Source organism: Ailuropoda melanoleuca, chromosome 15, assembly GCF_002007445.2.
Source record: "Ailuropoda melanoleuca isolate Jingjing chromosome 15, ASM200744v2, whole genome shotgun sequence".
In the NCBI taxonomy this organism is placed as follows: Eukaryota; Metazoa; Chordata; class Mammalia; order Carnivora; family Ursidae; genus Ailuropoda; species Ailuropoda melanoleuca.
This window is the reverse complement of record NC_048232.1, coordinates 70,399,737-70,424,186: the sequence shown is the minus strand read 5'-3', so window position 1 is coordinate 70,424,186 and position 24,450 is coordinate 70,399,737. Positions and strand designations below refer to the sequence as shown.

The window sequence follows — 24,450 nt, the reverse complement described above, 5'->3', positions numbered from 1 at the left end:
TGCCATTTTAAGTACAATATGTCTTGGTGTGGGTCTGCTTTTTTTTTATTTTGTTGGGGGTTCTCTGTACCTCCTGGATCTGGATATCTGTTTCCTTCCCCAGATTAGGAAGGTTTTCAGCTATTATTTTTTCAAATAAACTTTCTGCCTTCTTTTCTCTCTCTTCTTCTTCTGGGATTCCTATAATACATATGTTACTGTGTTGAAGAGTCATTGAGTTCTCTAAGTCTATTGTCATTTTTCATTATTCTTTTTTCTCTCTTTTGTTCAACTTGATTACTTTCCATTACTCTGTGTTTCTTCCAGCCTGCTGTTCATTCCATCAAGCATGTTTCTGATTTCATTTACTGGGCCCTTTATCTCTGCTATATTATTCCTTATTTCCATGTTAATTGTCTCACTGGTGCCTTCCACTCTTTTCTCAAGTCTAGCATCACTTTAAATTCTCTATCAGGCATGTTACTTCTATCTGTTTCACGTATATCTCTAGCTGTGGCCTTGTCCTGTTCTTCCATTTGAGACAAATTCCTCTGTCCTTTCTTTGGTCTAAGTCTCTGTGCCTGCTTCTCTGTGTTAGAAAAGTCAGCTACATTTCCTCCTCTTGAAGGTAATGGCCTTATGAAGAAGAGGTTCTGTAGTGCCGTACAGTGTACAGTCGCCTGTTTTCTGGGGCCTGGCGCTTCAGAGAGTATTTCCACTGTGTGCTGCATGCACTCTGCTGTTGTGTCCTGGCCACTTTATCCTTTAGGCCAATTGTCTGAAGAGGCTGTATTTACCTGTCATGAGCTGTATTTGTTCATTGACCTGAATGTGGGGAATTTTAACTAAGTGTACTCTGGTCTGCTTATGAAATGAGTCCTGTTGCCACAGCTGCCAGAACTGAGGCCCTGCAGAATTCATGGGTAGGGAGACATGGTGTGGGCAGGGGTTTGGGCCAGTCTTCTGAGGGAGAGGGCCCACTGCACTGGGACTGAGGCAAGTGTGACTGAGATGGGCAGTTCCACTGGAGTGGGGGGCATAGGTGTCTTGGTGTCAGCTAGGTAGGTAGTAAGTGTCAGCACTGTACTGGTTCCCACAGGTGGCCCTGTGCTTATGCTGAGGGGCAGTGGAGGCCAGTTATCTTTGTTCCTGGAGGGGGTCTATCCATGAATGCTGCCTCTCTGAGACATGCTCCAAGAAGAGCAAATAACCTCCCCACTATGTGCCCCAGACACTCTTCAGATTGCTGTTTCCAGGCTATTTGCCCTGCCTTTTCTCTAAGAGTAGCACCAATGCCTCTGGGCTCTCCATGAGCCAAGCCCACCGACCTTTAAAATTCCAGGCTTTAAGCCCTGCTGGTTGCAAGAACTCATGAAATTCAGCCCCTCTCACTTTCCAATCCAGTTGCTGTAAGGAATCATCTTCCCTGTGCACTCCCCTGTGTGCTGGTCTGTCTCTTGCCCTTCCCTGAGACCACAGGTCTCTCCCCACCACAGTGGCCACAACCTGTTTCTCTCCCAAACCATGTCTCCACACTTCCTACTTTCTGCCATGTGGCCTCTTCTCTACCTTTAGTTGTGGAGTTTGTTCTGCCAGTCTTCAAGTCTATTTCTGGGGTATGTAGGGTGACTTGATAGTTATCTAGTTGTATTCATGGGACAAGGGGAGCCTGGAGTCCTCCTACTCTGCCACCATCTCCCTCCTTATCCCAGTATTTAATTTTTTTAAGTGATTGTAAATGATATTGTACTTTTAATGTTGGTGTCCATCTGTTTGTTAATATGTAGAAATACAATTGATTTTTATGTATTTGTGTTGTATCCTGAGACCTTGCTGAATTTACTTATTAGTTCTTGGGATTTTCTACACAGACAATCATGTCATCTTCAAACAGGGACAGTTTTATTTCTTCCTTTCCAATCTGTATGTATAGCTTTTATTTCTTTATTGTACTGGCTTCGACTTCCACATCATGTTGAATAAGAATAGTAAGAGTAGAAACCCTTTCCTTGTTCCCCAGTCTGGATGAGGAAAGCATTTAGTCTTTCACTCCTAGATATAATGTTAGCTGTAAGATTTTAGTAGATGCCCTTTACAAAGTTGAGGGAATTCCTTATTTCCCTATTTTCCATCTTTCTGAGAGTTTTTATTACGGATGAATGTTGAATTTTGTCAAGTGCTTTTTTTGCATTGTTGATATGGTAATATTATAGTCTTCTTTAGTCCTTTGACATGATGAGTTACATTAATTGATTTTCAAATGCTTAACCAGCCTTGCATTCAAGGAATAAACTTCACTTGGTCATGGTGTATAGTTATTTTTATATATTTCTGAATTCTATTTGTTAATATTTTTTTAAGGATTTTTGCATCCTGAGAAATATTGATCTGTAGTTCTTTTTTTGTAATGGCTTTGTCTGGTTTTGGTATCACAGTCATTCTAGCTTCATAAGATAAAGTGGGAATAATTATTCTCTATTTTCTTAAAGAAATTGTAAAAAATTGGTGTTAATGATTTAAATGTTTGATAGTATACTCCAGTGAAACCGTCTGGGCCTGGGTATTCCTTTTTTGGAAGTTTTAAAATTACGAATTAAATTTCCATAAGTTATAAGGCTATTCAAATTATCTGTTTCATATTGGGTGAATTGTGGTAGTTTGTGTTTTCAAGAAATTGGTCCGTTTCATCTAAGTTGTAAAATTTGTGTGTGTGGAGTTGTTCATAGTATTCCCTTATTATACATTTGGTGTCTGCAGGGTCTGTAGTATTATTGCTTGTTTTATTCCTAATATTGGTAATGTTATCTTTTTTCTTCAGTCGTGTTGGAGGTTTGTCAACTTCATTGATATTTTCAAAACACTACCTTCTCATTTCACTGATTTTCTGTGGTGTTTTTCTATTTACAATTATTGCCTTTTGTTCTTATCTTTATCCTTTTCTTCTATTAGCTTTGGGTTTATTTTGAGACCTTAGATTATTGATTTGAAACTTTTCCTCTTTTATAGCGGGTGCACTAATTGCTAAAAATTTCTATCAGCATTAATTTAGCCGTGTCCCACAACTTTTCATATTTTATATTTTTAAGTTTCGTTTGAAATGTCCTTTTGACCCATGAATTATTTAGAAGTATGCTACTTAGTTTCCAAGTGCTTAGAGATTTTCCTGTTATTTTTCTGCTATTGATTTCTAGTTTCATGTGTTCAAAGAGCACATTCTGTATGATTTTAATTCTTTTAAATCTGTTGAGGTCTGTGTTATGGCCCAGGATATGGCATTTTGGTACATGTTCCATGGGTACTTAAAAAGAATGTGTACTCTACTGTTAGGTGTAGCGTTCCATAAGTATCAGTTAGATCCTGCTCATTGATGGCGTCCTTGAGTTCTTCTGTATCTTCTGATTTTCTGTTTAGTTTTTTTTATCAGTTGTTGAGAATGGAGTGGTGAATTCTCAACTATAATTGTGTATTTGTCTATTTTCCTTTTAGTTTTGTCAGTTTTTGTTTCATGTATTTTGAAGTTCCTGGTGCATATATATTTAAGATTTCTATGTCTTGGTGAACTAATTCTTTTTTTTTTATTTTATTATATTATGTTAATCACCATACAGTACATCCCCAGATTCCGATGCAAAGTTTGATGCTTCATTAGTTGCGTAATAACACCCCGTGCACCACGCAATACGTGCCCTCCTTACTACCCATCACCAGTCTATCCCATACCCCCACCCCCTCCCCTCTGAAGTCTTCAGTTTGTTTCTCATAGTCCATAGTCTCTCATGTTTCATTCCCCCTTCTGATTACCCCCCTTTTCTTTATCCCTTTCTTCCCCTACCGATCATCCTAGTTCTTATGTTCCATAGATGAGAGAAATCATATGATAATTGTCTTTCTCTGCTTGACTTATTTCACTTAGCATTATCTCCTCCAGTGCCGTCCATGTTGCAGCAAATGTTGAGAATTCGTTCTTTCTGATAGCTGAGTAATATTCCATTGTATATATGGACCACAGCTTCTTAATCCAGTCATCTGTTGAAGGGCATCTCGGCTCCTTCCATGATTTGGCTATTGTGGACAATGCAGCTATGAACATTGGGGTGCATATGGCCCTTCTCTTTACTACGTCTGTATCTTTGGGGTAAACACCCAGTAGTGCAATGGCTGGGTCATAGGGTAGTTCAATTTTTAACTTTTTAAGGGACCTCCACACTGTTTTCCAGAGTGGCTGTACCAACTTGCATTCCCACCAACAATGTAGGAGGGATCCCCTTTCTCCACATCCTCTCCAACAATTGTTGTTTCTTGCCTTGTCTATCTTTGCCATTCTAACTGGCGTAAGGTGGTATCTCAGTGTGGTTTTGATTTGAATTTCCCTGATGGCTAATGATTTTGAACATTTTTTCATGTGTCTGTTAGCCATTTGTATGTCTTCATTGGAAAAGTGTCTGTTCATATCTTCTGCCCATTTTATGATTTGTTTATTTGTTTCTCGTGTATTGAGTTTGAGAAGTTCTTTGTAGATCTTGGATACCAGTCCTTTATCTGTGGTGTCCTTTGCAAATATATTCTCCCATTCCGTGGGCTGTCTCTTAGTTTTTTTGACTGTTTCCTTGGCTGTGCAGAAGCTCTTTATCCTGATAAAGTCCCATAAGTTCATTTTATCTTTTATTTCTCTTGCCTTTGGAGATGTGTCGTGAAAAAGGTTGCTCTGGCCGATGTCATAGAAGTTGTTGCCTATGTTCTCCTCTAGAATTTTGATGGATTCCTGTCTCACATTGAGGTCTTTCATCCATTTGGAGTTTATTTTTGTGTATGGTGTGAGAGAGTGGTCAAGTTTCATTCTTTTGCATGTAGCTGTCCAATTTTCCCAGCACCATTTATTGAAGAGACTGTCTTTTTTCCACCGGATGTTTTTTCCTGCTTTATCAAAGATTAGTTGCCCAAAGAGCCGAGGGTCCATTTCTGGGTTCTCTATTCTGTTCCATTGGTCGATGTGTCTGTTTTTGTGCCAGTACCATGCTGTCTTTGTGATCACAGCTTTGTAGTACAGCTCGAAATCCGGCATTGTGATGCCCCCAGCTTTGTTTTTCCTTTTCAACAGTTCCTTGGAGATTCGGGGCCTTTTCTGGTTCCATACAAATTTAAGGACTATTTGTTCCAGTTCTTTGAAAAATGTCCTCGGTATTTTGATCGGGATAGCATTGAAAGTGTAGATTGCTCTGGGTAGTATGGACATTTTAACTATGTTAATTCTTCCAATCCATGAGCATGGAATATTTTTCCATCTTTTTATGTCTTCCTCAATATCTTTCAAAAGTGATCTATAGTTTCTAGCATATAGGTCCTTTACGTCTCTGGTTAAGTTAATTCCAAGGTAACGCATGGTTTTTGGTGTTATTGTAAATGGGATGGATTCCCTAATTTCTCTTTCTTCAGTCTCGTTATTCGTGTATAGAAATGCAACTGATTTCTGGGCATTGATTTTGTATCCTGCCACCTTACTGAATTGTTCTATAACTTCTAATAGTTTGGGAGTGGATTCCTTTGGGTTTTCCATATAGAGTATCATGTCATCTGCAAAGAGAGACAGTTTGACTTCTTCTTTGCCGATTTGGATACCTTTGATCCCTTTTTGTCTTCTGATTGCTGTTGCAAGGACTTCTAGTACTATGTTGAATAATAGTGGCGAGAGTGGGCATCCTTGTCGTGTTCCTGATCTTAAGGGAAAGGCTTCCAGCTTTTCCCCATTGAGAATAATGCTTGCAGTAGGCTTTTCATAGATGGCTTTTATGAGATTGAGAAATGTACCCTCTATTCCTACACTCTGAAGGGTTTTAATCAGGAAAGGATGCTGTATTTTGTCAAATGCTTTTTCTGCATCAATTGAGAGGATCATATGGTTCTTGAGTCTTTTCTTGTTGATATGATGTATCACATTGATTGATTTGCGAGTGTTGAACCATGCTTGCATCCCAGGTATGAATCCCACTTGGTCATGATGGATAATCCTTTTAATGTACTGTTGGATTCTATTAGCAAGGATCTTGTTGAGGATTTTGGCATCCATATTCATTAGAGAAATCGGTCTGTAATTCTCCTTTTTGAGGGGGTCTTTGCCTGGTTTGGGGATCAAGGTAATATTAGCCTCATAGAATGAGTTTGGTAGCTTTCCTTCTGTTTCTATTTTTTGAAATAGCTTTAGGAGAATAGGTATTATTTCTTCTTTGAATGTTTGGTAGAATTCCCCAGGAAAACCGTCTGGGCCTGGAGTTTTATTATTTGGAAGGTTGTTTATCACTGACTCAATTTCTTCATAGTTAATTGGCCTATTTAAGAAATCTATTTCTTCCTGTTTCAGTCTTGGTAGTTTATAGGTTTCCAGGAAGGCCTCCATCTCTTCCAGATTGTTTAGTTTTTTGGCATATAGCTGTTGATAAAAGTTTCTAATAATCCTTGCAATTTCAATGGTGCTGGTCGTGACCTCTCCCTTTTCAGTCATAATTTTAATAATCTCAGTCCTTTCTCTTTGTTTTTGGACAAGTTTTGCCAGTGGTCTATCAATTTTATGGATTCTCTCAAAGAACCAGCTTCTAGTCCTGTTGATCTGCTCTACTGTGGTTCTGGTCTCTAATTCATTGATTTCTGCTCTAATCTTGGTCAACTCCTTCCTTGTCAGTGGGTTAGGCCTGTCCCTCTGTTGCTGTTCCAGTTTCTTGAGGTGAGAATATAGAAACTGCATTTTAGATTTTTCTATTCTTTTGAGTGAGGCTTGGATGGCTATGTATTTCCCCCTTAGGACTGCCTTTGCAGTATCCCATAGGTTTTGGACCGTTGTGTATTCATTCTCGTTGGTCTCCATAAATTGTTTAATTTGTTTTTTGATTTCCTGGTTTATCGAGTCATTCTTGAGCAGGATGGTTCTTAGCCTCCAAGTGTTTGAGTTTCTTCCAGGTTTTTCCTTGTGGTTGAGTTCCAATTTCAGAGCGTTGTGGTCTGAGAATATGCAGGGGATAATTTCAATCTTTTGGTATTGGCTGAGACCTGTTTTGTGTCCCAGAGCATGATCTATTCTTGAGAATGTTCCATGGGCATTTGAATAGAATGAGTATTCTTTGGTTCTGGGGTGTAGTGTTCTATATATATCTATGAGGTCCAACTCGTCGAGTATGGCATTCAAAGCCTTTGATTCTTTGCTTAGTTTTTGCCAGGGTGTTCTGTCTATTTCTGATAGTGGGGTGTTGAGGTCCCCTACTATTACTGTGTTCTTATCTATATGTCTCTTTATTTTGGTTAAGAGTTGGCTTGTGTATCTTGCTGCTCCCCTGTTGGGGGCATATATATTAATAATTGTCATATCCACTTGTTGAATACTTCCTTTAAGAATAATATAGTGCCCTTCTGTATCTCTCTCTATGGCCTCTAGTTTAAAATCCAGTCTATCTGATATGAGAATTGCTACTCCAGCTTTCTTTTGAGGTCCATTTGCGTGGAAGATGGTACTCCATCCCCTTACTCTAAGTCTGAATGCATCTTTGGGTTCAAAATGAGTCTCTTGTAGACAGCAAATGGATGGGTCATGTCTTTTTATCCAATCTGCAACCCTGTGGCGTTTTATGGGAGAGTTTAAGCCATTTAGATTGATAGAGATTATTGACAGATATGATTTTAATGATGCCATTTCTCTTTAAAGTCTTTGTATCGGTTGTGACTTGCTGCTCTGTATCACTCTTGGGGCCTTTTTACCTTTATAGAGCCCCCCTTAATATCTCCTGTAGGGCTGGTTTCGTGGTTACGAAATTGGTTAATGATTGGCGATTTTGGAACGTCTTTATTTCTCCATCAATTCTGAATGACAGCTTTGCTGGATAAAGGATCCTTGGCTGCATGTTTTTCTCTGAAAGAGCTTTAAAAATGCCCCCCCAAGCCTTTCTCTCATTCCAGGTCTCTGTAGACAGGTCTGACGTAATCCTGATACCTTTGCCTTGGTACGTGAGAAATTTCTTTGCCCTGGCCGCTTTCAATACTGTATCCTTGGATCTAATATTTGCGAATTGCACTATGACATGCCGTGGCGTAGGTTTGTCCTGGTTGAGCTTGGATGGGGTCCTCTCTGCCTCTTGGACACGAATGCTTGTTTCCCTTGCTAGATTAGGGAAGTTTTCAGCTACAATTTGTTCAAATATCTCTTCTAGACCTCTGTTTTTCTCCACCCCTTCAGGGATGCCGATGATTCTGACATTGGATCGTTTCATAGAGTCAGTAATCTCCCGTAATCTACATTCGTGGGCGTGGATTTTTTTAAGACCAGCTTCTATTTTCGTTTTTTCTTCTACTAACCCATCCTCCAATTCGCTAACGCGTTCCTCTGCCTCGGTGACCCTGGCCGTCAGAGCCTCTAGTTTTGACTGTATTTGGCCCACTGAGTTTTTAATTTCTGTCAGATTCGCTCTCATTTCTGCCCTTAGGGATTCTATATTCTCAGCAACGCTTTCTCTGATGCTTTTTTCAAGTTTACTCATCATCTTGACCATTGTTGCTCTGAATTCCATTTCTGATAATTGGGATACATCCATATGTATTAATTCTGTGGCCGAGGCCAATTCTGTGGCAGAGGCCACAGACTCATTATCTTTTCTTTGCTGGGGGGGACTTCTCCTTCTCGTCATTCTGATGAAGAGAGATTGCAGGGTTGTCCAGAGCCCAAGTGTTGACTGGGACCCAGGCCGTGCGCCCTTGTTTTATAGAGATCTTAGGGATGTGGGCTTCTTCCTTAAAGAGTTTATTTATTTATTTGAGAGAGAGAGAGACAGTCAGCAAGAAAGGGAACCCAAGCAGAGGAGTGGGAGAGGAAGAAGCAGGTTCCCGGTGGAGAAGCCCGATGAAGGACTCCTTACGGAGCGTTGTGATCACACCCTAATCCGAAGACAGGTGCTTGGTGACTGCGCCACTCAGGCGCTCCGGGTTGTGGGCTTCTTGATTTTTCAGCCTGCCTTCTGGGGGAGGGGCCTGCCTGCAGGTACTCAGAAAACCCTGTTTGGGTAGAGTCTCTGTGTCCCTTGCGAGGGGGGATGGGGATGGGCACCCTGTGAGCCGGTATTTCCGGGCTTTTGTTCTCTGGCGGCTTTCCCTGGCGGTTTGCTATGCCTCTTCTGAGAGAGCAGCAGCGGCTGAAATTCAGCCTCTGTCTCAGAACAGAGGGATCGCGGATCGTTCTCCACTGATGTTCTGGCCACTTTAACTCTGTTTCTGTTGGTGCTGCTCAACCCTGCAGCATCCCGGGCTGTGCGCCCCACACCCGGCGTCCCAGCCCTCACTTCCAGGGCCGGCACGTCTCTGTCCTTTGTGTTTCCAACCCCGCCCGCCGCCAGCCGCCCCGCGCGGGCTCCCGGAGCTCCCCGTCTCAGTCTGGTGTCTCACGGGTGCTGTCCGCGAGTCCGCCTGCTCCCCCGTGCAGGTGGCCCGCCAACCGCCAGCCGTCCCGCGTGCGCTCCCGGAGCTCCCTTCTCAGCCTGCTGTCTCAAGCGTGCGGGTCCGCGGTCTGTCCGCTCCCCCTTGCAGGTGGCTACCGCTTCCCGGCGCCCTGACACGGCGGCTCCCTCCCCCTTCTGTTTAGCTTCCGATATCTGTGCGCGGTTTCACGGCTCCCCGCTTCGTACCTCGATACTCAGCGCTGGAGATGTTCATTTGTAGAGATCCAGATGTATCTTCCTGCGTCTCAGGCTGATTCCGTGGATGTTCCTGCTGGTCTGGTACCTATCCAGCTCAACTCAGGGGACCGGCTGAAAAAGGTGTCCCCTACTCCTCTGCCATCTTAACCTCCTCCTCCTTGGTGAACTAATTCTTTTTTCATCATATAATGTTTCTCTCTGATAATTTTATTTATCTAAGGTCTAATTTATCTGATATTAATGTAGTTACTCCTACTTTCCTTTGATTAATGGTTGCATAATACACCTCTTTTCATCCTTTTACTTTGAACTTGTCTATATCATTATATTTTAAGTGACTTTTTTGCAGTCAGCATATGATTGGGCCATGTTTTTAAATATATCCTGCCAATTTCTGTCTTTTTTATTGGTGCCTCAAACCATCTTTTACACTTAATGTAATTACTGGTGTGTTAGGGTCTAAGTCTGTCATTTTTTGTTTTATGTTTGTTCTTTCTATTTTCATTCCCCCCTACCTTTCTATAGGATGCTTGAACATTTTTTAGAATCCATTTTTATTTATCTGTGTTGTTTTGAGTTTGCCTCTTAGAATAGCATTTTCAGTTGTCGCTTTAGGTATTACATTATATAAGCATAACTTAACACAATCTACTTGTTTTGTCATTTTACCAGTTTGAGTGCAGTATAGAACCCTTACCTCCCTTTATGTCTGTTTACCCAGTTTTTAATATAGCTGTCAAATATTTGATCCACATACATTACATGAATTACATGAATTACAGTGTTATCATTTTGTTTCAACAATCAAATATAACTTAGAAAATTCAAGAGGAGAAGGAAAGCCTTTTATATTTAGCCATATCTTTGCTTATTGTATTCTTTCTTACTTGCTGATGTCCCAAGGTTCCTTCTTTTTATAATTTCTGTTCTTTTTAGAAAATTTTCTTTAGCCATTCTTTCAGGTTCTTTCAGGATAGGTCTGCTGGCAAAAAATTCCCTTCTCATTTCCCTTCATCTGAGAATGTATTGATTTCCCCTTTATTCCCAAAAGATATTTTTGTTGGGTATAGGACTCTGAGTCAGCAGTTCTTTTTATCCAGCACTTGAAAAATATGTGCCACTTTCTTCTGGCCTCCATTATTTCTGAAGAAAAATTTGCTGCTATTCTAATTATTTTCCCCTACAGGCAAGGTATCATTTTTCTCTAGCTACTTTTAGAATTTTTTCTTTGTTGTTAGTTTTCAGAAATTTATTTCAGTGTGTCTTGGCATGTATTTCTTTGGGTTTCTCCTGTTTGGAGTTTGCTGAGCTTTTGCATCTGTAGGTTTATATCTCTTGTAAAATTTGAGAAGTTCATACATTATTTCTTTGAGTGCTTTTTAGCCTCACTCTTTCTTTTCTCCTCCAGGACTCTGATGACGTGAATGTGAGATTTTTTTTTTTTATGCTTNTATGCTTGCACAGATCCTGGAAACCCCTTTCATTTCTTTTTTTTTTTTTTAAAGATTTTATTTATTTATTTGACAGAGATAGAGACAGCCAGTGAGAGAGGGAATGCAAGCAGGGGGAGTGGGAGAGGATGAAGCAGGCTCATAGTGGAGGAGCCTGATGTGGCTTGATCCCATAACGCCGGGATCACGCCCTGAGCCGAAGGCAGATGCTTAACCGCTGTGCCACCCAGGCGCCCCTCCTTTCATTTCTTTAAAGTCTATATTCTCTCTGTTGTTCAGATTAGGTAATTTCTATTGGCCTATCTTCCAGTTCACTAATTCTTTCCTCTGTCTCCTTCATTCTGCTGTTGAATCCATCTATTGAGATTTTTATCTGTTAGTATTTTTCAGTTCTAAAAATTTCCATTTGGTTCTTTATATCTGCTATGTTTTTGCTGAGGCCTTCTATTTTTTTTTTCTAAGACTTCTCTTTTTTCATTTATTTCAAGCATGTCGTAATTACTGAAGCAGCTTTATCATAGCTGTCTGGGACTCCTGGACCTACCCATGATCCAAAAAGTTGAAGGTCAATGCTGAGCAAAGCATGTCCTCCAAACTCCTGCTTTAGACCTAAGTCTTGGGTCCATTCTGGTTTGTTTGCTTGTGGCATACCAGTTTTTTAAATAATTTGGTCTCATCCTGATTATATGAATGAATGAATGATGTCCAGAAGCTCCAAGCTTATCTAGCACATCTATGCCATAACCAATAATACTCCTCTGAATGTGCTTTTCTCCGTAGTCTGCATTATTGCTTATTCTTCCATAGTCAGCCTCATTGCTTATAACTCTTATTGTGATTGATTCCCCTTTTTTCATGTATCAACTCTGGCCTGAGTATATAAAGTGACGTGTTCTAGTAGTGTCATCATAACTCCAAACCAGTTCTACCTTGGTTCATCTCTAACCAAGGTATTATTTCCTGAGACAGGTCTTTTTTTGGGGTATATTCCTTGTGCCTCCAAAACTGGCTCACAAGTCACACTGTCACAGCCTGCTTCATGGGCCATGTGGCTTATTTCACATTTTGCAGTGAAGTCTATCTTCCTTCCTACTGGGATCTGGTTCAAAAGAAGTTGTGAAATGACTCCCTAGGATTATATTCTGAACCCATATCCTCCTCAAACACTAATTCTTTGTCCTCTCTATCCACACTCCTTTCCCTAGTCCACAACATAGGCTTCTTAATTTTTTTTTTAACCTAGGACTGTTATCTATATCCTATAAAATTTTTCTTGATATTTTTTCTTTGCTTTACTGATTCTGTTATAAAACTCCTTTACTCGGTAGACAAACCAATGTGTCCTCTCATCCTTCTTTTATGGTTCTATCCACTCTTAAAAACTAGCCATTGGCTTATTGGGAACACACATCTCTTGGAATTTTCAGCTTTTGCATTTCTCCATTATTCACATTGTAACTTTTTTTCCACTGGTGTGATTTTGGCATCTATACATCAAAGCAAAGGTTGCATATAGCCAATTAAATTTTAAATCGACATGATTTGATCAATCTTTTAAAAAAATTAATCATATTTTTCATTCTAGTTCCATTCTTAGGGAATCAAGAATGGCATTTGGTTTCATTGCTATCTCTGCTCACTTAGCAGTACTTATCCACAGTCTTGTTTTACAGAAGATTTTGAGACTGTCAAAGGACAAAGGAGTGATGTGATTGATTATTATCACTTACAGGAACAGTTGGGAGAAGTAGTGTCCCTCTTGGCTTATGAATTCATATAGGTGTTCCCACTGTCTTGTTGTGACTCTACCTTCTTTATATTCTGCTTCCTTTATTGAGGATATCTGAATGAACAGATGAATAGTTGAGACTGAGAAGCAGAAGTGTCAAGTTCTGATTACCTATTTGCCAATGACAAGGCTGCCATGATTTTCAGGAGGAGATTGATTACTTTAAATCCTCATTCCGATGGAATTACTTTGAAACACCTTAACTTGGTATTTGAGATTGCTAGTTGCTGATTTTATATATTTTTGTAGGCAGCACTCAGCATATTTGGCATGGTTGGTGGACCACTTCTGGGCTTGTTTGCTTTGGGCATTTTGGTTCCCTTTGCCAACTCAATTGTAAGTATAATGAGTGAGTATGTGTAAAGCTTACTTTCCTAACTAAAGTAACAGCTCTGTAATTTTTTCTCAAATGGGAAGATATAGTTCCTTTGATATCTCTCATTAGTTACTTGATGACTTAAATTACTCAAATGGACTTTGCTGTGGTACAAAATAAAGTGCTGTGCACTCGGAGTCTGCATATGTGAAACTAAATGGAAGCTGCCGAATAATATATATTATGAATATTATATAGCTAAATCATATAATGTTACAATATAATTATATAACTAACCATATAACATTATAGAATATATAACATAACTAAAAGATATATATTTTGAAACAATATGTATTCTATTTTACCTTATATGTAATATATATTATGAATATTATATAACGTCACTAAAGGAACAACATTTTTTGTTCATTTATCTTTTTGCCCTTGAAAATCACTAGGATTTCTATAAACATATTTTAAATTTAAAATCAATTAATTAACATATAGTGTATTATTAGCATCAGAGGTCACTAAACTCTACCGCTAAAAATCACTAGGCTTTAAAGAAAGGAGATCAACAGGCTCAGATGTGAAAGATTTAAGGGCAATAGAGCTGAGGATACCTGTGAATAGCCAGAGTACAGCAAAAAGAAGCAATAAGATAAGCTGTTCACCACCTTGACCAGAGAGTTTATATTCCTGATATTTAAAGGTATAGTTCCAATATCATGGTTCTGGCCCCAAAGGGGTGATCATAATTGGGAATAGTAACCAGAATGAGGTAATATCTCTCTTCTACACAGACATTTCTATGCTTTAAAGTACTAAATTTTGTTTGGAATAAACGAAATTGAAATTATTTCTCTGAAAGCTGGGAGAAACTCCACTGGGTCAGTCCTGCTGTAAGGTGAAGTTCAGGAAAAACTGATAATGTATATATGGTTGTTTCATGTGGACATAGAATAACTGCAGAACCATGAATTTGCATTTAGAATTCCATTTTCTTCACAAGGCATTAGGGATTGGTAAAGCAGCTACTAATAAGGCCTATTACCTTTATTATTAATAATAATTCTTAGAGAAAAGAACTTTTAACTGTTGGTATTTACACTTGTGGTAAGCGTAGCATAATGTATAGAGATGTTGAATCACTGAGTTATATCCTGAAACTAATGTAACATTGTGTATGAACTGTACTCAAATACATTTTTTTAAAATAATTATTCTCAAGAAAATATTGTCAATGAAGTATCATATGAAAAGCTAATCACAATGAAAGAATAGTTTGAATCTACCTTGGAATTTTGAAGCTTTGATTAGACTCTTTGCATTATGAAATGTGCAGTGGTTTGTTGAGTGTCTGAAATATTAAGAAAGACTGACTTGGTTTTTGACATTTACTACCACCATGGGTTGCCTCCAGAAAAGCCGTAGCAGACTAGGTCCCATGTAACCTTTCCTCAGGAAAAGTATGATATTATTATTCCTGTCATAGGCAGTACCTCTTTTTACAATACCCACATTTTTCATTAGCAGATTATCTACCTTTGCTTTGGAATGGACTTCCTGCCTTCCTCTCTCCCTCCATCTCCTTCCTCTCCTTTCCCTTTTCTCCTTCCCTTCCTTTGCTTCTCCTCCTCCCTCCTTTTCTTTCTCTTTCCGTCCCTTCCTCTCATTCATTCGTTGAATATTTATGAGCTAAGCACTATCCTGGCAATAGAGAATACTAAATATTTCTGCACTCATGGGCTTTATAATTTTGTGAATCTTTGATCAAATCATGTACAATGCTGAGAATAAGCAAGTCTGCCCTGTCAACAGCTGGCCACACTACTATTCCAACCTCATATTATTGAAAAATATTTATTGCATGCCTGCTACATGTCCAGCACTGTGGTAAGTGCTGGGGTACCAAAACAAACAAACAAAAAATCTACTTCTGCTTTCAAGGTTCAGAGCTTAATGAAAGAGCTCATAGTGTTTGTCTGCAACATAAATCTTCTGATCTTGTCATCAGCCTTCATCTTATCCCATCAACACACCATTCTTTTTTCCTGCCCTATGATTTTGCTTATGTTTTTCCCCTTACTTCAAATATCCTCCCCTGTCTTCTCTATGGGGAGCCCAAGGCACAAGCTGCGCTGTCTGGTCAGTGTTCTTAAAAGAAGGGAGAAATTCTCATCACAGAGGAAGAGGCCTACCAGCTCAAAGGTTCATTCAAGGTCTGGCAGAACACCTGGACTGCTGGTGAATAGCAGAAGTGGGGAAACCGAGTTTTCCAAAGATTGAGAAACCAAATGTCTTCAGAGGGAACATCTCTTCTTGTCTTTAGAAATACTTGGTGTGCTGGGGCTCCTGGGTGGCTCAGTCAGTTAAGCGTCTGCCTTTGGCTCAGGTCATGATCCCAGGGTCCTGGGATCGAGCCCTGCGTCAGGCTCCCTGCTCAGTGGGGAGTCTGCTTCTCCTTCTGCCTCTCCCCCTGCTTGTATTCTCTCATTCTTTCTCTCTCTCTCTCTGTCAAATAAATAAAATATTTCAAAAAAAAAAAAAAAAAGAAATACTTGGTGTGGTTGTGTACACCATTGCAGTCATTTGTGAAAACTGTCTCCTATTTTCTTCCTAATTACCCCGAAGCACAATTACAATCATGCATGTTAAGTATGGGAATAAACTCTGTGTCTGCTTTCCCCTTCATAGTCTGTTGTTCATTTGGCATACCATTTGTTCACAGATTAAGCAAAAATAGATGGGGCAGTTGGCCTGGGCTCAACCATGTGAATGTTGTAGTTCTTTGGGTGTGAAGAGAGGAGGAGGCAAGAACAGAGAGCTAGCCATGGAAACAGAGCAGAAGGAATGGAATTATGAGATTGACAAAAAGAGAAATGAGCAGGGTGAGCTAGGGATATGGAAAGGGAATAAAGGTACCGAGTTCTGAGGGCTCTGGGATGAGGGACCAGTGACCCACGCTGCCCTTGACAAGAAGCAAGGATCTTGGGAAAGAGAATAATTTTAGGAGAGAAGCTAGAAAATCTGGCTTGGACCATGCTGACCTTAATCTTCTGATGTTAATTTCTATCTCAAAGAAAACTATATTATTTTTCTTTTAAAAGCATTCTTGTTTTACAGGGAGCACTTGTTGGTCTGATGGCTGGATTTGCTGTTTCTTTGTGGGTTGGAATTGGCGCTCAACTTTATCCTCCACTGCCTGAGAGAACTATGCCACTAAGCCTTGAAACCTATGGCTGTAACAGCACATACAATATGACAAATTGGGTGACAACCACAGAAATGCCATTTTCTACTAGTGCTTTTCAAATACACAATGCAGAAAGGTATCGAATTAGCTTTATAATGTCATATTTTAAGGAAATGCATGTGACAGGTAGAGAACCCCAGTTGATTTTTGTCTTGCCTGCAGTGGTGCGATTTTCCCCAATTCTGAAGTGGGTAGAGCCCTTGTGGCTTTCTGGCTATAGTATTTTGTTTGGAAACAGCAAAAATTGCTATATGTTCTTAATTTTGGTAGAAATTTCTGCTCTAGAGAAGACTTGAGTAGTAACAAAAAAATTCTATTATGGGTAAATGCTACCAAATATCAGCTCTAGTTGAATGAAAAATCATCTTTGTCAACTAAAAACGTTTTGAAATGAAAAGCAAAATCATAAAAGAAACATTGCTTTTATAGGCTTTGAAGTATAGCCTTTATAGTCTAACAGCTAAAATCATCTAAATATGTTAGATCATTACTATTTGTTTAGGTTTAAAGATTCCAAATCTTTAAGCACTGGCAATGAGTTGCAGCTGTGATCAACTCACTTGCTAGAGTTTTCTGTATGCAGTATACCCTTGGGCTTCTGGATCCTTATGTCATCTGATTTAATGTAATGATATGGATCTATAGTAGGTGAGTACTTTATAACATAGTGACTATAAGGGCAAGACTTTCTTTAGTGGACAATTAAATGTCCAGCCTTAAAGCGTAAACCCCCTTGGAGACATTCAAGGAATACAAAGATGAGACTGCTGCCCCCGAATTATTGCCCCCAGTTCCAGCATTCCTGGAATGAAACCATTAAAGACTCATTCTCTTTGAGTCAAGACGTGGGATCTCCCTCTTTTTTTTTTTCTTTTTTTAAAGATTTTATTTATTTATTGGACAGAGAGAGACACAGCGAGAGAGGGAACACCAGCAGGAGGAGTGGGAGAGGGAGAAGCAGGCTTCCCGCCAGCGGGGAGCCCAGTGCGGAGCTCGATCCCAGGACCCTGGGATCATGACCTGAGCCAAAGGCAGACGCTTAACGACTGAGCCACGCAGGCGCCCCTGGTGTCTCCCTCTTATACTGGACACACTCCAGTGTGTGAGAGAGAAGGAATGTGACTTATTATTAGTAATTCATGTTCCAAACAAAACCCAACTATGAGAATGCTTGCTAATGGAAGTTCAAGGCTTCTAAATGCATGGATAGAGAGAAAATGTAGTTCCAGAGCCTGAGGCATTTTTGGGGGAGGTTTGACTAGGTGAGATGCTGTGGCGTGAGCGGCAGGGAAATGCCAAAAGCAGTTTGGACAAGCATGAAAGCACTAATGTTTGTGGTGGGGGGGTAGTTACAGTCAGAAAGGGAGAAAAAAATAATTGAAGGCTACGTGGGAGGACATTCAGGATATACTTCTTGTTTCACAATTTTGCTTAGCATTTGTCCTGATTGTGTAAATATCTCTCTCAATTTAAGAGTCCGAGGCAAAATAGTTATTTGGATTATGAAACAAATAAATTAGCTGAAGTTTAGTATGTTCCTGATACCATAATATTTACTTTTACATGTTAGCTTATTTATTAAAAAAACAGGTAATAAACAAGAATTTCTAAGAATGAACTATGTACTCAGCTCTGGGCTGGCCATTTATGTATTATCCCAAGAAGTTCTTCCCCTCTTATTCACTGTGGTTCCTACCTTCCAGGAAGTTATAGTCTAGCTGGAGAGAGTGTGCTAATGTACACAAAACAATTAATTCAGTAAGCACAGTAAGTATAAAACTAGCATATGGTAAATAGTAATAAATACTTGATAAATATCTGTTAAAAGAATGAATATAAACAAAATTAGAGTGATTAGCATCAAGACTTTAGAGAGGTAGAACTACTTGAAGGATACAAGTTTGGCTAGAAGGAGAGGGTCTGGAAAGTCACAGAAAATGACCAGAAGGGAAGTTGGACAAGAAAATAAACACTTAAACAATACCCTGTGGTAAATAGTACTCATAGGCGATCAAGAGAGCCAGAGGGAGGACGAGCCTAACTCTTCCTGGTGGAGTCAAGGAAACCTTCTTAGAGGAGGATTACATGAGCTGGAATTAATCAGGTGAACAGGGTTGGGCAGAAGGGACAAAAGGAAGTGCATATTGCACAGTGGAGAAACAGTATATGCAAAGGCAGGAAGGTCTGAAGCCACATGGTATTTTAGGAAATCATACATAGTTCAGTGTCCCTAGAATACAAGGGGAATAAACTACACAGCTGAGGATGAAACAAAATATCCTTTGGTTGCCTAGATACTGTGTTTCCATTACCTAGATTCAGTTTTTATTCTTTAAGTTCCCAATGCTTGATGGGTATATATCGATACCTCATTGTAGTTTTAATTTGCATTTTCTTTATGATCAGTTACATTCAATACCTTATTATTATATGTTTTTTTGGCCATTTCCATTTGGATATTTATTTTTGTGACTTGGCTGTTGAAATCTTTAATCCAATTTTAAATGGATTCTCAGTTTTTCTCTAATTTATTTAGGAGTTTTTGATATATTCTAGGTACAAAGATATATTTTGAAATATTTTTCTCCAGCTTTGTGGGTTGCCTTTTTACTTTCTTAATGGTACTTTTTGGTGTTCAGAATGAATTTCTTCTACAATGAATTAATTAAGTTCAACTTATCAGTCTTTTTTTTTCTTTCAAGTTTTTATTTAAATTCCAGTTAGTTAACACATAGTGTAATATTAGTTTTAGGAGTAGAATTTATAGAGTCATCACTTACATATAACACCCATTGCTCATCACAGGTGCCCTTCTTAATGCCCATCACCCATTAAACCCATCCCTCCACCCACCTCCTCTCCAGCAACCCTCAGTTTGCTCTGTATAGTTAAGAGTCTGTTTAATGGTTTGCTTCTCTCTTTTCCCCCCATGTTCATCTGTTTTGTTTCTTAAATTCCACATATGAGTGCTATCATATGGTATTTGTATTTCTCTGGCTGACTTATTTTGCTTAATATACTCTAGCTCCATCTACATTGTTACAAATGACAAGATTTCTTTCTTTTTTATGGCTGAGTAATATTCCATTGTGTATATATACCACATCTTCTCTACTCATTCATCAGTCAATTGACTTTTGAGCTCTTTCCATAATTTGGCTATTTGGTTGATAATGCTGCTATAAACATTGGGGTGCATGTATCTCTTCAAATCAGTATTTTTGTATCCTTTGGGTAAACAACTAGTAGTACAATTGCTGGATCATAGTGTAGCTCTATTTTTAACTCCTTGAGGAACCTCCATTCTGTTTTCCAGAGTGGCTGCACCAGTTTTCATTCCCACCAACAGTGTAAGATGATTCCCCTTTATCCACATCCTCGCCAATATGTGCTGTTTGCTGTGTTGTTAATATTAGCCATTCTGAGAGGTGTGAAGTGATATCTCATTGTAGTTTTGATTTGTATTCCCCTGATTATGAGAAATGTTGAGCACATTTTCATGTCTGTTAGCCATCTGTATGTCTTCCCTGGAGAAATGCCTATTCATGTCTTCTGCCCATTTCTTAACTGGATTTTTTTTGGGGGGGTGTTGAGTTTGATAAATTCTGTATAGATTTTGGATACCAATCCTTTATCAGATATGTCATTTGTAACTACCTTCTCCCATTCTGAAGGTTGCCTTTTAGTTTTGTTGATTGATCCTTCATTGTGCAGAAGGTTTTTATCTTGATGGAGTCCCAATAGTTCATTTTTCCTTTTGTTTCCCTTGCCTCTGGAGATATATCTAGTAAGAAGTTGCTATGGCCTATATCAGAGAGGTTGCTCCTATGTTCTCCTCTAGGATTTTGATGGTTTCCTGTGTCACATTTATGTCTTTCATTCATTTTGAATTTATTTCTTTGTGTAGTGTAAGAAAGTGGTCCAGTTTCATTCTTTTGCAAGTTGCTATCCAGTTTTCCCAACACAATTTGTTGAAGAGACTTTTTTTCCCATTGGATAGTCTTTCCTGCTTTGTCAAAGATTAGTTGACCATATAGTCATAGGTCCATTTTTGGGGTTTTCTATTCTTTTCCATTGATCTATATGTCTGTTTTTATGCCAGTACCATACTGTCTTAGTCACTACAACTTTGTAATATAACTTGAAGTCCAGAATTATGATACCTCCAGCTTTGCTTTTCTTTTTCAAGATTGCTTTGGTTATTTGGGGTCTTTTGTGGTTCCATACAAATTTTAGGATTGTGCCTTCTAGCTCTGTAAAAAAATACTGATGATATTTTGATAGGGATTGCATTAAATGTGTGGATTACTTTGGGATGTATAGACATTTTAAGAATATTTGTTCTTTCAATTCATGAGCATGGAATGTTTTTCCATTTCTTTGTGTCATTTTCAATTTCTTTCATAAGTGTTCTATAGTATTCAGGGTACAGATCTTTTACCTCTTTGGTTAGGTTTATTCCTAGGTATCTTATGGTTTTTGGTACATTTCAATGGGATCAATTCCTTGATTTCTCTTTCTGCTGCTTCATAATTGGTGTATAGAAATGCAACTGATTTCTGTACATTGATTTTTATCCTGTGACTTTACTGAGTTTGAGTGTTAGTTCTAGCAATTTTTTGGCAGAGTCTTTCAGATTTTCTACATGTCATTTGAGAATTAAACTAAAGACTGTAACAAGAGGTAAAGAAGGGCACTATATCATAATAAAGGGGTCTGTTCAGTAAGAAGATCTAACAATTATAAATATTTATGCCCTCAACTCAGGAGCATCCAAATATATAAAACAACTAATAACAAATTAAAGGAACTCATTGATAATGATACAATAATAGGAGGGGACTTTAACACCCCACTTACGCCAATGGACAGATCATCTAAGCAGAAAATTAACAAAGAAACAATGGCTTCAAATGACACACTGGACCAGATGGACTTAACAGATATATTCAGAACATTTTATCCTGAAGCAGCAGAATACACTTTCTTTTTGAGATCAGGTCATGTTAGCCCTTCATTTAAAATACTGCCACAAGTGCCATTGCCCAAAGTAAAATCCAAACTTCATATAAATCTAACAAAGAAAGACCTCTACCTTCCTCTCATCTTGTATTACTCTTATGTTGCTCATTATGGTTTAGTCAGGTGGTGTTTAACTCTCTCTAGGACGCTTTCCTCAAGAACTTTTTGTTATTCAGATCTCAGTTCAAATGTCACTTCTTCACAAATGCTTTCTCTGACCACACATTAGAGGGTAGTTCTTTCTTTCCACTCTGTTTCACATTACCTTGTTTTATTTTCCTTACAGCACTTTCCACCAGTGGAAATTACTATATTTATTCGTTTACTTATTTATTGTATTTCTCTCTCCATTAGAATGTAAACTTTATGAGGGCAGGAGCCTTATCAACCTTTTTTATGGTAGACTTTCCAGTGACAAGAACAGTGCCTGGGACATAAAGCAGAGTTGAATGAATACACGTGGATATTTAGTATTACAGTGGATGGTCAAGTTTAAGTCAGGCTTTTAATTCTTGATCCAATAAGATAAAGTTGGAACAGTAGATTATGACATTAAAAACATTGTTAAATATTTTTTTTTTACTTTTACTATGCATGAAGATTATCGGGACTGCTCTAGTTGCTAATGGCATTACATGAAATCTTACAGGTATGCTTTTGTTCTCTCTTAGGACTCCACTGATGGATAACTGGTATTCCTTATCATATCTATACTTCAGCACTCTTGGAACTTTGGTAACGGTATTCATGGGAATGCTGATCAGTTTACCAACAGGTAATTATCTAAACATTAGTATTGTTGTATTTACCTCCATATCAGTTTTTACTATATCTCTCTTATACCTATTTATGTTATTTTTTCTATAGTTCTGTTAACAGTTAGTTTAATTACTTGTTCCATTTTCCTCTTGGGAAATTTGAGTGCCTGGACTGGAAAGCAGAAGATTCTATCTGAACCTCTGTTCTGCCATTTACTAGCTGCATAAACTTAGGGAAGTCCATATGGCTACTCTGAGGCCGAGCTATGTTATGTGTGAAAAGAGGATAGTGGCAATTGACTTGCCTCTCTCACAGATTGCTGTAAGATAAAGATAAAGTGCTTGACAAATCCTATGTAGCTACTACACTGCTAGGATTTTACATGTATTATAGCAATCCTGTGTCATGATGTTTTCATCATCCTATGCTGACTTTTTATAAACTGTAAACAAGTATACAAATGTAAGGAATGATAACTACAATCCTTACATCTGAACATAGTGTGAAGCTTTTTTCACATGTCCATAAACTTTAAAAACATTATTTAAAAAAACAGACTGATAATACACATCGTATACACTGCTCTCCAGGATTGCTATAGAGCTGTTATCCTGGGACTTCATTTTGTCCTCATTCTGTGAATTCCCTTGGTCCCTCCTGTGTTGGAGTCCCTGTTGCCTATATTCCATTATTTATAATTCTTGTTTATCCCCTTAATTGAATGGAGCACATCCTTTAGCATGTTCTTGCGAAAGGGTAGACAAGAGATTTTGAAGATATAGAATCTCTTGAAAAAATGTCTTTAAATCTCCCTTATACTTGATTGATCACTTGTTTGAGTAGAGAATCCTAAGAAAATAATTTTCTTGTTTCTGAGAGGATCTCTTAATTTTCTACTAGCTGATTATGTTGTTATTGAGAATGCCAGTGCCGTGCTACCTGTTGGCACTTTGCATGCGACCCATTTCACAATGACTGCTTTGCCTTAAGCTCTTTTTAGGGTCTTTTCAATCTGAAGACCCATGTCCTTCAGTTCGAGGACATTTTCCTGTATTATTTCTTCTGTAATTTCCGGTGATTTTCTGTTTTCTCTTTCTGGAAACTCTTGTTAGTCAAATGTTTTAGTCTCAGACAGTTATTCTGATTTTCTTCTCTTTTCTCTCCTATTTTCCATCACTGTATCTTTTAGGTCTACTACATGGGATACTTTTCGGTTACTTTTCCAATACATCTCAAAGGAGCACTGCGATTCAGCTTTGAGAATAGTTTAAAAGGGAAGGACGGCAGGTAGGGGGCTATTGCAGTCATCCAGGTGAGCAGTCATGGCGGCTCAAAGCAGGGTAGCAGTGTAGAGCTAGTGAGAAGTGCAGGGCTCCATGATTTCCTGCATTCCCTCATCCATGTATATCCATAGCAACCAGAGCGGGGGAAGACAGCCGTATTGCCCTCTTCATCAAAGGTGCAATAACTAGTCAGAAATCCTATACTTTGTCTTAGTATGTCTGATGTCTTTGTTTGGTTTATGCTACAAAGCTACCAACACTGTGCCACTTGGAGGAATTCTATCAATCATTGTTTTGTGGCTCCTGAATAGCACTGCCTTTCAAACTCCTGTGATACTTATGTTTATAATTAATAAATTATATTAATAATTAGCAGTAATATTAATATAATCATATCAACAATTTAATTATAATTATTATATATTGTAATGCACGATTATACATTTATAATAAAGTTTGTAGCTATTTATTACCTCCCAAACAGTTGTTTGTTTGTTTTTTTTTAAGGATTTTATTTATCTGACAGAGAGAGAGACAATGAGAGAGGGAACACAAGCAGGGGGAGTGGGAGAGGGAGAAGGAGGCTTCCCACCGAGCAGGGAACCCTATGCGAGGCTCAATCCCAGGACCCTGGGATCATGACCTGAGCTGAAGGCAGATGCTTAATGACTGAGCCACCCAGGTGCCCCCTCAAACAGTTGTTTTAAACTATTCTTTCTTTTCAGGGGCGCCTGGGTGGCACAGCAGTTAAGCGTCTGCCTTCGGCTCAGGGCGTGATCCCGGCGTTATGGGATCGAGCCCCACATCAGGCTCCTCCACTATGAGCCTGCTTCTTCCTCTCCCACTCTTCCTGCTTGTGTTCCCTCTCTCACTTTCTGTCTCTATCTCTGTCGAATAAATAAATAAATAAATCTTAAAAAAAAAAAA

The 24,450-nt window shown here is 38.8% G+C and overlaps 1 protein-coding gene across 1 annotated transcript in view; it reads left to right on the top strand.

Moving 5' to 3' along the window:
* SLC5A8 (solute carrier family 5 member 8) overlaps positions 1 to 24,450 on the top strand; it is a 65,145-nt gene that overhangs the window by 33,675 nt on the left and 7,020 nt on the right. Inside the window, exons 11-13 of the mRNA XM_034643673.1 lie at positions 13,134 to 13,220; positions 16,330 to 16,535; positions 22,153 to 22,256. Coding sequence (XP_034499564.1) covers positions 13,134 to 13,220; positions 16,330 to 16,535; positions 22,153 to 22,256 — 397 coding nt within the window. The remainder of the gene's footprint in view (positions 1 to 13,133; positions 13,221 to 16,329; positions 16,536 to 22,152; positions 22,257 to 24,450) is intronic.